Here is a 14156-nt window from a genome sequence, read left to right on the forward strand (position 1 = left end):
TCCAGCAATCCCACTACTAGGTGTCTACCCAGAGAAAAAGAACTCATTATGTTAAAAAAGACACTTGCACACACGTTTATAGCAGCACAACTCACAGCTGCAAAAATACAGAACCAACCCAAATGCCCATCAATCAATGAGTAGACAAAGAAAATGTGGCACATATATACCATGGAATAATACTCATCCATAAAAAGGAATGAAATAATGGTATTCCCAGCAACCTGGATGGAGTTGGAGACCATTATTTTAAGTGAAGTAACCCAGAAATGGAAAACCAAACATTGTATGTTCTCACTCAGAAGTGGGAGCTAAGCTATGAGGACTCAAAAGCACAAGAATAATACAATGGACTTTGAAACTCAGGAGAAAGCAGAGGGTGACAGATAGAAGACTACATTCTTGGTACAATGTACACTGCTTGGGTGATGGGTACCCCAAAATCTCAGAAATCACCACTAAATAATTAATTCATGTAACCAAACAATACCTGTTCCCCCCAAAATAATCAAAATAAAAACTGAAGGAATCTAGCATAAAAATAAAGCTGTGATTATCCAAGTTGATGATTTAAGAAAATGTGGTACATATACACACCATGAAATACTATGCAGCCATACAAAATTGTGAGATTATGTATGTTCTTTGCAGGAACGTGAATGGAGTTAGAGGACATCATCCTTAGCAAACTAACACAGGAGCAGAAAGCCAAATACCGCATGTTCTTACTTATAAGTCAGAGCTAAATAATGAGAGTAGATGGACACAGAGAGGGGAACAGCCGACACTGGAATGTACTGTGGGTAGGAGGAAGGAAAGGATCAGGAAAAATACTAATGATTATTAGGTTTAATACCTGGGTGATAATATGTAAAACAAGCCCTCGTGACACTAGTTTTCCTCTCTATCTAACCTGCACATGTACCCGCTAAACTTAAAATAAAAGTTTCTAAAACAGAACAGTTTTCAAATACATCTGTAATTATCAAGCAAGCCCTAAGAACAATCAAGCACAGTGTGGTTCACGGAGAAACACATACACAAAAGAGACTTCTGTCTACAGTGTCACCTAGAGACACTGTTCAGTATTCACAACCAGTGTTTTGTAAATATTGCTGTGATAAAGAGTTTAATTTTACACTCTACAATGATACATTAGTTAAACATGATCAGCTACCACTACCTGAAAGCTGGAACATTATTACTACAGAGAGAGAAAAATGGAAAAAGAAATGTTCCATCGACTCTCCACTTGGACAAAGAATTAGTAATTGGAATTCTACAGAGTAATGTATGGCTTGAAAAGATCGATTTGCTAGAACATGAGTTGGGGCTCAAGAAAGTTTAAATTTTTTAATCTAAAATTCTAAGCTTAAGAGTTGAAAGATACTAGGAAATACACTGTAACCATCTTTTCTATTGATAGTATATTTCTAATTCACGTCCTTCTTATTTATGACATATTTTTACAGCATAACACATCTGAATTTATACATCCTAAACATTAAAAGGCTATATCAGATTAAGCCATATTTTAGAAATGCAAGAGATTTAATTATTGAGTAAGTTATGCATATTATGTTACCTCTAATACTCCACTACATAAAAATCCATTTGTCCATTTATGTATTTACATTCAAAATATTATAATGCTTGTTACATGCAAGATGTATTCTACGTACTCCAGGATACAAACAAATATGTTTCCTAACCTCCAGTAGTTCATACTAATGCAAGAGTGTTTAAATGATTATTTAAATAGTGAAATACAAAAACTTCTGAAATTTAAAATTTAAGAATACAAGAATTTTGAGTTGATATTTTCACAAACTACAATACAAAAAAACTGAAATTAAAGTCTTATATATGATTATCAAAGAGTCTGCTTCTAGAATTGTTATTTTGGGCAAAATATGTATTATTCAATTAGATGAAGAATTTTGAGTATATTCTTAATGAAATGACTTAGAAAACACAGTGGAATACCTTTGTAATACAGATTTTGAGAGAGGAAGTTTACATTTCTAAAATTCCACATTTTTTTAAATTAGTAAAAAGGTCTCACTCTGTTAATCAGCCTGGTCTTTAACTCCTGGGTTCAAGAAATTCTCCCACGTCAGCCTCCTCAATAGTTGCAGCTGCAGGCGTGTGCCACAATTCCCAACTAAATTTCCATAATTTCTAATATGATTTTATTCTAATTACAGAACCAAGGATAGAAACAGAAAATAAACTTCTCTTCTAAGAAGTGTATGATACCAAAAAAAGGAGGCAAGCAAAATGGCAGAATAAAAGGCTCCATCAATTATTTCCCAACAAGGACACCAATCTAACAACTACCTACAGAAATAAAACACCTTTGTAAGAACCAAAAATCAGGTGAACACTGGAAGCGCCTGGTTTTAACTTCTGACGACTACAAGAGGCACTGAAGAGGTAGGAAAAACAGTCTTGAATCATCGATGTTAACACTCCCACATCCCCCAGCAGTGGTAGCATGGTACACAGAGAATCTGAGCACTTGGGAGAGGGTAAAGCAATTGTGAGATGTTGCATTAAACTCAGTGTTGCCCTATTACAGCAAAAAGCAAAACTGGAATAAACTTAGCTGATGCTCACCCACAGGGAGAGCATTTAAACCAGCCCTGGCCAAAGGGGAATCACCCATCCCAGTAACCACAACTTGAGTTCCCACAAGCCTTGTCACCAGCATGCTAAATTGTCCCAGGGCCCTACTTAAAACTTGAAAGGCAGTCTAAGCCACAAGGACTCCAATTCCCAGGTGGGTCCAAGTGCTGAACTGTGCTATAAGCCAGAGGACGATGGGGCGGGGCATGTACAAAAGTGCTGGTGCTACTCCTCCTCCAATCCCAGGCTGAACAGCTTGGGGCACCAAAAGAGACACCTTCCTTCCGCTTGAGGAGGGGAAAGGAAACAGTGAGTAGACTTTGTCTTGTATCTTAAATACCAGCTCAGCTACAACAGAGTAGGATACTGGTCAGAGTCATGAGTCCCCCCTTACAGGCCTTAGTTCTGATATGGTGTTTCTAGATACTCCCTGGGCCACAGGGAACTCCCTGGAGAGGGGAAGAACTCATTCGTGGCAATATTCATCGCCTACTAACTGAAGAGCCCATGGACCCTGAATAACCAGCAGTGACACACAGGTATTACGTTGAGGTCCTGGGTGAAACACTGACACTAGCCTCAGGTGAGACAGGATATTTCCAGCTGTAATGGCTAGAAGGAAAGACTCCTTCTGCTTGAGAAAGGCAGAGGGAAAAGTAAAGGGGTCTTTGACTTGCATCTTAGGTACCAGCTGGACCACGAAGGCTAGAGCACCAAGCAGGCCCCTGGGGTCCCCAATTCCAGTCCTTGGCTCTTGGACCGCATTTCTGGACCATCCCTGGGCCAAATGGGAGCCCACTCCCCTGAAGGGTGCCAGGCCAGGCAACATTCACCACGAGCTAACTGAAGAGCCCTCAGGCCTTACCAGAACATCAGCAGTAGCCTGGCAGTGCTCCCTAAGAACCTGTGGACATCAGCGGTAGCCTGGCAGTGCTCCCTAAGAACCTGTGGACATCAGCGGTAGCCTGGCAGTGCTCCCTAAGAACCTGTGGACATCAGCGGTAGCCTGGCAGTGCTCCCTAAGAACCTGTGGTAGCACTGGCCACAGGGCGAGTCTCCTCGGCCATCCGATAGGAGAGGTAAGAGTGGGAAGCACTGCACCTTGCGGTGTGAGGCCCAGCTCAGCCACAGTACAACAGAACACCAAGTAAAATTCTGAGGTTTTTCACTCTAGTCCCTGACTCCCAGATAGCACTTCTGCAAAGATACGGAACCAACCTAAGTGCCCACTAACCAATGAGTGGATAAAGAAAATCTGGTATATAGACACCATGGAATACACTCATACATAAAAATGAAGGAAATAATGTCTTTTGCAGCAACTTGAATGGAGCCGGAGGCCATTATTCTAAGTAAAGTTAACTCAGGAAAACTAAATACTGTATGTTCTGTGGGAGCTAAGCTAGGAGGACACAAAGGCATAAGAATAATATAATGGCCTCTGGGGAGGTGGGGAGGAAGGGTGGGAAGGTGTTGGAAGATAAAAGACTGCACATTGGGTACAGTGTACACTGCTCAGGTGACGGATGCACTAACATCTCCGAAATCACCATGTAAGAACTTATCCATGTAACCAAAACCAACCTGTACTCCAAAAACTATTGAAATTTGTTTTTCAAATGTAAGGAAAATGTCATTTGCAATAACAGGATTAAACTAGAGATCATTATGTTAAGTCAAATAAATCAGACACAGAAAGAAAAATATTGCCCACTTATCTATGGGTTCAAAAAATCAAAACAATTCAATATATTGAGATAGGGAGAATAAGGATCGTTATCAGAGGATGGGAAGTATAGTTGTAGAGTGTGGGGTTGGCGGACGATTGATGTGTACCAAAAAACCAGAAGGTATAAGGCCTGGGATTTGCTAGCACAACAGGACAACTACAGTAAAAGACAACTTAATTGTACATTTTAAAATAGCTAAAAGAATATAATTGGATTATGTGAAGCACAAAGGATGAATGATCAAGGTGATCAATACAGTTTATCCTGATGTGATTATTACATATTGCATGTCTGTATTAAAATAGCTCAAGTAACTCATAAATATATACACTTACTATGTACTCAACAAAAATTAAAATAAAAACATTTTGAAAATGTATGATACCAAAATAATAAGTGTTCAAGAAAAAAAGAATATGCTATCTACTGTTCAGTTTTAGAAATGAAAAGCACCAGAGAGATTCCATGATTACTGTAAGTAACTGTGTCCATTAAAGATTTAGTTAATGGTAAGTTTTATAAGTCATGTTAGCATGATTGATTGATTGATTTTGAGATGAGTCTCATTCTGATGCCCAGGCTGGAGTGCAGTGGCGCCACCTTGGCTCACTGCAACCTCTGCTTCCTGGATTCAAGTGATTCTCCTGCCTCAGCCTCCCGAGTAGCTGGGATTACAGGTACCCGCCACCACACCTGGTTAATTTTTGTACTTTTAGTAGAGACAGGGTTTCACCATGTTGGTCAGGCTGGTCTCGAACTCCTGACCTCAGGTGATCTGCCTATCTCGGCCTCTCTTAAGTGCAAGGATTACAGGTGTGAGCCACCACACTGGGCCTGTTTGCATGAATTAAAAGTCACAGTAAAAATACTTATCCAAATAAACCTTGGCCACATTTCATATTTCTTCTATGGTAAGAAAGCTTAGCCTACTATAATTGTGTATCACAATGTATTTAAAAGCCCATTAGTTTCATCTCTACTCCCTCTTAGTATTTACCAATCCTTTTACTTAAGAATCCAAACTCATTCCTTGTGACTTCTGAGCTTTGTTTTTGAACTGTACTACACTGGCTTCTTAAATGAATTCTGCAAATTAGCCAAATTGTACTATGCAGTAGCAATATACTCAGTCCATAACTGCTTTATTAGTTAGGGGCTGAAAACGTAAGAAAATAATTCCTTATAAGCACAAACAGCGGTGAGAAAGCAAAGTGAAAGTATCTTCTTTAACGTTTTAACATCACTAATGCTTATATTTTAAAATGGTAACAACAAAAACAATAGACAATACCTCAGAATCCAAAAGTGATTCCATATTTCTGTCTTGTCCGGATCCTGATGTGGCTGTTGTATCTGTAAAACATTATGAACAAAGAGAGTTATGAGAATACTTACCACCCTGAATTTTAAATACATAAACAAGGCTGCACGCATTCACAAATATCTCAATAAAGTAGAACAGCAAAATAGAAATTCAGAGGATTAAAGTAGATTTAGGAAGAAATTGGTAATATGAAGAAAGACAGTAAAAATATTTCAAAGAGCTGAATATTGTATTTGAGTCTCACATACTTTAATGTGTTTTAATAATAGCATGTAAGCATTAAAAAATTCTTACAGATATTCACTAACTTACCACTTCTGTTGTTTTTGTCAACAAAAATTAAACTGTCATTATTTGTGTATTCTTGTGGGGCACTTGCAATAACACCAGTATCATTTTGTCTTTGTCCATTTGCTGGCTTAATTGGTCCATCCTATTAAAAAACAACAACAACAACAAACTTCAGGAAACATTGTGTTTATTCACTCTACCACTCAATCATTCAACCAGTAAGACCTCAAACATTCACTGTGTCTATCAAATCATAGGCAATATCCTGCGAGAAGCTGAATATGTATATACAAGATAGATTCTGCCTTATAGTTGATTGAGGGTAGAAATATATGAAAACAAATAAAAACAGAAAAGCATAATTCACTAGTTCTACAACTGAAGTGAACCAAGTACAGTAAGGGCACAAAAGGGCTAACAGTCAGTTCTACCTGAGAAGTTCAGGAAATGCTGCAAAGATATGGACTATTTTGAAAGAGAGACAAAGTGTAGAGTGAGGACATTAGGGTTCCTATACAGGACAGCATGAGAAAAAAAAGTAAAAAAATAAAAAATAAAAAAAAAAGAGGCATGGCGAATGAGGGCTACCAAAGTAATGATAAAACTGGAACACAGAGTGAATGAGATAAAGAGATAAAATGGGAGAATCAGGCCAAAACACAAAAATATGTATCCTGTGTATCCTGCTACACTGTGAGCTTTCCCCAGGATGTAATAAGGATCCACGCAAAAGCAGATGAGTTAGATCATAATAAAAATATGTTAGAAAGGTCACCTTGGCAGCAATGTAAAGTTACACGAACAGAACATGGTGAGGGGGACAAAACTAGACAAGAGTATTTCAAAATTATGGGTCAGAGAGTGAATTACAGTAGTAAGATATAAAAATAGTAAGCTCATGGAAAATATGGAGCTTGGTGAGTGACTGGACTGGTGATTTGAGGGAGGGCTGAAACCCAAAACTTCTTCCACTTCGACATTTCAGTGCTACTTACTAGGTATTATTTACTAGGATAGAAAAACCAGATGATAGCAGGTCACAAAAAGTCAAAAGGGTCAAAATCAGTAGAATTAAATCATGCAAGCCTATAGAGAACTCTGAAATTTTGAAAATGAAAATAAGTACAAAAAATAAATTATGAGATTCAATTTTGCAATTACCTATTTCAACATTTTTTTCAAAAATATAAGATACACTTTTATTAATACATGCAAACATTTATTTCTGGAATATTGTGGTAACATGCACTTCAAATTGAGTCAAAAATTTTAATTTTAAAACATCAATTCAAAATGCTGCCAGAACATCCCTTTTTAAAAATTCTGAAGTTTGAAACTGTAGAAGAGAAATGCTTCTGTGATTACAGAATGATGAGGCATTTTTCAGCACTAGTATAACATAAGAGAGAAATGTAAAGCCCTGTTTTTAAAATTGCATAGCTTTCTTATTCCCCTGTAAACAACATACTAATAATTCTAATCTCCTATTTACACCATATAGAATGGTACCTAAAAATTGGAGAAAGGATCTAGCATAAAAAATTAGGCTAAGATTATCCAAGCTGATGATTTAAGTTTTCAAATACATCTATAATTTTCAAGCAGGAACCAAGGAAATATCATCAAGTACAGGAAGGTTCATGGAAAAATACAGATATATCATAGAGACCTCTGTTCATAGTATATCCCTAACAATACTGATCAGTATTTACTCCAAAATTAGTGTTTCATAAATATTGCTGTAATAAAGAGTTTAATTTTATACTATAAAACGATATATTAAATTAGTTAAACATGATCAGCTACCACTACCTGAAAGCTGGAACAGTATTACTATAGAGAGAGAAAAATGGAAAAAGAAACGCTCCACTTGGACAAAGAATTAGTAATTGGAATTCTACAGAGTAACATATGGCTTGAAAAGATAGATTTGCTAGAACATGAGTTGGGGCTCAAGAAAGTTTAAATTTTTTAATCTAAAATTCTAATCTAAGCTTAGAGTTGAAAGATACTAGAAAATATACTGTGATCATCTTTTCTAGTGATAGCATATTTCTAATTCATTTCCTTCTTATTTATGGCATATGTTTACAATATAACACATCTGAATTTATGCATCGTATACATTAAAAGGAAATACAGGCCGGGCATGGTGGCTCATGCCTGTAATCACAGCACATTGGGAGTCGAAGGCAGGTAGATCACTTGAAGTCAGGAATTTGAAACCAGCCTGGACAGCATGGCGGGTGCATGCCTGTAATCCCAGATACTCAGGAGGTGGAAGCAGGAAAATCACTTAAACTAAGGAGGTGGGGGTGCAGTGAGCCAAGATTGTACCACTCCGCACTCCAGCCTGATTGACGCAGTGAGACTCCGTCTCACACACAAAAAAGGGAAATACAAATATAAGCTATATTTTAGAAATGTAATAGATTTATTAGTTATGTATATTATGTTACTTGTAACCCTTCATTGTATAGAAATCCATTTGTCCATGAATTTATTTACATTCCAAAATATTAGAAGCTTGTTACATGCAAGATGTTATTCTAGGTACTCCGGGATACAAACAAATATTTTTCCTAACCTCCAGTAGCTCATACTAATGCAGGAGTTTTTAAATGATTACTTAAGTAGCTAAATACAAAAACTTCTGAAATTTAAAATTTAAGTACATAATACAAGGATTTTGAGTTGATATTTTCACAAACTACAATGCAAAAAAAATGAAATTAAAGTCTTCTATGGTTATTAAGAGTCTCTGCTTCTAGAACTGGCTGTTATATTGGGCAAAATATGTATTCTTCATTTAGATGAAGAGTTTTAAAAGTGTATTCTTAATGAAATGACTTGGAAAACGCAGTGGAATCTCTTTGTAATACAGATTTTGAGAAGAAAATGTACATTTCTAATTTTCCACAATTGTTTTTAATTAGAGAAAAGGTCTTGCTATGTTGGCCAGCCTGGTCTTTAACTCCTGGGCTCAATAAATTCTCCCACCTCAACCTCAACCTCTCTAATAGCTGGGACTGTAGGCATGTGCCACAATACTCAACTAAATTTCCACATTTTTTTTTTTTTTTTTTTTGAGACAGAGTCTCACTCTGTCACCAGTCTGGGGTGCAGGGCTATGATCTCAGCTCACTGCAACCTCCGCCTCCTGGGTTCAAGTGATTCTCCTGCCTCAGCTTCTCGAGTAGCTGGGATTACAGACGTGTACCACCATACCTGGCTAGTTTGTGTATTTTTTGTAGACACAGGGTTTCAACATGTAGGCCAGGCTGGTGTGATCTTGGCTCACCTCCTGGGCTCAAGCTATCCTCCCACCTCAGTCTCCCAAGTAGATGGGACTACAGGTGTGTATGTCACCAAGTGTGGCTATATTTTGCAGGTCTCAAACTCCTGGTCTCAAGTGATCCGCCTGCCTCAGCCTCCCAAAGTGCTGGGATCACAGGCGTGAGCCACTGCGCCTGGCCAAATTTCTGTAATTTCTAATATTATTTTAGTCTAACTACTCAATCAAGGATAGAAACAGAGAAAAAGCTTTCTCTTAACAAGTACATGATACCAAAATAGTAAGTGTCCAAGGAAAAAAAGAAATGATATGCTCTCTTCTGTATAGGTTTGACAATGAAAGGCATCCGGGAGATTCCATGATTACTATAATAAGTAATTGGATCCATTAAAGATTTCATTAGCCATAAGTATCATAAAGGTGTGTATGATTTAAAAGCCACAGTAAGAATACTTATCAAAATAAACCTTGATCATGTGTCAAATTTCCTCTATGGTAAGAAAGCTTAACCTAATTTCCCTGCTACATTGTATTTTCCAGGCCATTCTTGTTTTACCCTCACCCTGTTAGTATTTAACGATCATTTGTTATTTACCAAAGTAAAAAAAAAAAAAAATTAACTCAACTAGTTGTATTTCTAAAAAAGGCCTTCTCTAACCAACTATTCATTACAAACATAAAACAATAAGTAGACCACTGCTAAATTTTAAAAGTAAATATAGAAACCTAGATTCAGAATGAGAAAATTAATTTCATTAGAGCATTTTTACCTTGATATCAGAATCAATGTCTTCATAATCTGATGTAGGCAATAAATAATCAATAGTTTGTTTGCCAGAAAACCTTTGGAGCAAAAATATACATAAAAATTAGTTCATTCATTTCTTTAAAAATAATTTCCAAGATCATATCTGGGATGTCTCCTCAAAAAAAAAAAAAAAAACAGGTGAGAGGTCAGCTATCTGTGTATTAAATAATATTTCTTAATACAATTAAAATTTAACCTGTTATAAAAGATTTTAGTTACCTCCTTCCACCTCTCCCAACATATCAAATATAGTCAATGAAGACACCTTCAGTTCCAGAACAAATCATGACAGCCAGAGCTATTGGCAGAGCCTGAGAATAATAGGTCTTCACAAACTGTATGTCCTGGAGGCTGAACTGAAAATCCAATTAACAGCTTACATAATTTTTGTTACCTGAACTGTAACAAATCTGATAACCTTAAAAAAGGTAGAAAGATACAGTGTCTCAGCCAGGCACAGTAGTTCATGCCTGTAATCCCAGCAATTTGAGAGGCTGAGGTGGGTGGATTGCTTGAGACCAGGAGTTGGAGACCAGCCTGGGCAACATGACGAGAACCCAGCCCTGAAAAAAAATAGCCAGGCATGGTGACACACATACCTGTAGTCACAATTACTTGGGAAGCTGTTGTGAGAGGACAGTTTGAACCCAGGAGGTAAAGGCCGCAGTGAGCCAAGATCACACCACTGTACTCCAGCCTGGGCAACAGAGTGAGACTCTGAGGAAGAAAGAAAGAAAAAAGAAAGGGAGGGAAAAGAAGGAAAAAAGGAACAGAAAGGGAGGGGAGGGGAAGAAAGGGAAGGGAGGAAGGAAGGAAGGAAAAATGGAGGGAGGGAGGGAACAAAGAAAGAAAAAAAAAGAAGGAAAGAAAAAAGAAAAAACTGTCTTTTCTCCATTATCTATCTCTGGTTCAAAGATTAATCTGTGTCACTTGAAAGTGGCAGTCTCGGTTCTTCGGTGTGAAAATCAATTCAGAAGGCCTTATTGCTTCCCTTTACCCTGAAACAGTACAAGGAATCTAAAAGCTAAATATACAAAAGTCAAAGGACAAATGTATGTTGTTATTAAAAATACTATTCCCAGAAGGATTAAAACAGTAAAAATTATAAAATCCAATTACTTTCCCTGTGTAAGTCCTGCCCTGTTCAGGTTCACATAAACTAGCAAGCCCTTTAAAAACTTTCAGAGGCTCTCAGATAACCGAGGAGAGAGATTGCTGGAAAAACACAGTCCTGGTAGTTGTACCTCTGTTTCCCTAAGGACTATCTATCTTCCTTCCTATGGGCTCCCACCTGTAGATTCCTCTTCTGCAAGGCTCTGTGGCAACCTCCACCTTTAAATATTCAGCCAGTGGAAGTACAAACTCCTAAAGGGGTGGGTTCCAATGACCAAAACCAGGAGTTCTCTATTTCCTGGAAAACAAGCTAAAGGGAATCTGTCATCTGCCCCAGCATAGATGCGGTAACAACGACTCAACTGAAGCTCCATGACTTATTTGCCAGCCAATCCCACCCCTGCCCTAGCCTACATGGGCATGGGAAGGATGTCAGTGGATTAGAAAAAGAGGCAGGTGAGAGGACACCTGTCCTGGGCCACAGATCTATGTAGTTCAGCAACCTCCAGGCCCCTGGTACTGGACGGGCTCTGAGACACCCTCCGCAAGTTGTGGTGAAACCTTGAAGTGTGTCACTTGCTCCAATTTAACAAACAAAAAGGCAGCAACTTGTCCAGGACTCCTTGAACCTATTTTAATATGCCTTTCTAGATAACTCCCAATGTCCTGTATGCTTCATTCCTGTAACTTATCTTTATCAAATTTGTCATAAACCCTAATATTCTGATCTCTTTTCTATAACCCTTATTCCTACCTAACTCAGTGTTGTTTCTCTTCAAACTAGGCCTTTCTCTGCTAATTTCATACTTATCCTCTACCATTACGTTCACCAGTTAATTCCATCTTTTCTTCTTCCACTGTTTTCCCTATTCCCACTTTCCCTTTCCATTATTAAAAAAACCTACCAACAGGATGATAAAAAAAAGGAAGAACACTGAGCTTTCAAAGTTCAGGAGTTCCACTCTCATTTCTGCCACTTCCTATAAACAAATAAGTAACTTTAACCTCTTTCAGTTTCAGGTTCTCCATCTGAGCAACCAATTGACCAGGGTGTTAAACAAAGATTGAAGTACTAGAGGATATTTCAATTTCTCACTAAGATTCCTTAAAATCCTGAAATTCTATGTGCTTTTGATTCTGTCTCTAGAGAAAGGGGGAATACTTAGCTGGAAGAAATGGAAAAAAAATAACAGAAAAAAAAACACCAAGAAAAGCAGAGAGGAAGGTTAAAACTCAAGAAAAGATTATAGAAAAATCAGATTTTGAGGAAAAAGTTTCATGGAACTAGGCAGGGCAAACTAAAGAGAAAACTAAACTGGGAAGTCAGTAAGTAGAGAAATCAATTAGAAACAGCCTCTAACTAGATGTGAAATATACTTATCATAACATGGTCTATATGTAGATACCCTTCACTTACAAGAAAATAATTCCTCTTCAGGACTTGCCTGGTCTTGCTTATGTAAAACCCATGGTCCTGTGGCTATAGCTAAATGAGACCTGCCCTGAAACCTTTGAGGGTAAAAATGAGGCACTGGTTACCACCGAAATTGTTCAGTATATTAGGACAAACTCTTGAATTAAACAGGCTTCTAAGGAAAAATGTGTAAGCCAGAGTTAATATATAACTAGATCTGACTTTCTGAATTCATCTAATTTGTACCTGTACCTTGATCCCAGGGCTGCACGGTATCTATCAGTCTATGCTGAGGGACAGAGAAGGAGCTTGGGAGTCCAGCAAGCTGATGGTCAAATCATAGGTCAGCTGCTTGTTAATTATCGGATCATGGCCAGTTAACTTCTCTGAACCACAGTTGCTTAATTAGTAAAAAGTTGGTTATAATAGCCTGGATAGTTTGCAAAGCTGTTATGATGACTGTATGAGTTAAGCATATAATATGGTTTCTAGCCCAGAGTACAACACTCAACAGATGTTAGTTTCTTTTCTCTGTATTACCTTAGTTAACATATAATTTTTAAAAATCTGTGAATCCTACCTGACAGCAGAGTCTTCAGAACGCCCATCCACTATTTTTAAAAAAAAGTAAAATGCATTTTAATCAACAATAGAAAAACGTAGAATATTGAAAGCCTAAAAGGGCCTGGCGGTACCTGCTTGTAATCTCAGCTACTCAGGAGGCTGAGGCTGAGGCTGAAAGATTGCTTGAGGAGCCCAGGAGTTGGAGACCAAAGTGGATAATATAACAAGACTCTGCCATCTTCATTTTTAAAAGTTATGCACACTTTGATGAATGCTTTAGACCTTGTTTTTTTAATGTTTTTTAAAGCATAAGATTAATGCTTTCTTACCAAGTATTCTTTTTCAGATTATACCTGGAGACTATACTAAAATTAATATTAATTACATTATTGACAGCCAATTAATAATTTAAGAATTCTTACTTTCCCTTCTTTGCATCTATCAAATTCAATAGAGAATGGGATTTATAAAAATGTGATACCTACAAGTGAACTGCTGTGTTCAATAATCATAATCCTAACTGAACTCTGTCAAATTGACTGGTATTATTAGCAAAATCTGTATTGTAAGCGAACAGTATCAAACTCAAATAGCAAAAAAATTCACAATAACACAAAGATTAACTCAGAATCAAGCAGAAATTCTGAAATAGAAAAATGCAACTGGCATACTATAGAATGCATCAGAGTCTTTTAGTAAAATAATAAATCAAGCAGAAGAAAAAAATTGTGAGCTTGAAGATGGGCTATTTGAGAATATACAGAGGACACAAAAGTATCAGGATATTTATCATACTAATATGCTTCCCAAGCTCCAAAAAGAGAAACAGTTATCCTAAGCTAATCACAGTAACTCCATTTGCTTTCCCAGTGCCTGGTTAGGAAAGAACATGTGATGTTACTCAGCCCATAAAATGTTGCAGGAAGTCCACTGCATAATTCTGAGATTTCTCTCTATTTCAAAAAAACGTGAAGAAAATCAGCCCTTCT

At 37.3% G+C, this 14156-nt stretch overlaps 1 protein-coding gene across 1 annotated transcript in view; it reads right to left on the reverse strand.

Annotated features, from left to right (window-relative positions):
• LOC135968065 (putative ankyrin repeat domain-containing protein 26-like protein) overlaps positions 1–14156 on the reverse strand; it is a 66664-nt gene that overhangs the window by 1411 nt on the left and 51097 nt on the right. The window contains exons 7-9 of the mRNA XM_074021568.1: positions 10039–10111; positions 5995–6115; positions 5650–5711 (exon numbers count right to left, since the gene is read on the reverse strand). Of these exons, the coding sequence (XP_073877669.1) occupies positions 6022–6115; positions 10039–10111 (167 nt within the window). The 3' untranslated portion in view covers positions 5650–5711; positions 5995–6021. The remainder of the gene's footprint in view (positions 1–5649; positions 5712–5994; positions 6116–10038; positions 10112–14156) is intronic.

The sequence above is a fragment of the Macaca fascicularis genome, chromosome 17, assembly GCF_037993035.2.
Source record: "Macaca fascicularis isolate 582-1 chromosome 17, T2T-MFA8v1.1".
NCBI classification, from domain to species: domain Eukaryota; kingdom Metazoa; phylum Chordata; class Mammalia; order Primates; family Cercopithecidae; genus Macaca; species Macaca fascicularis.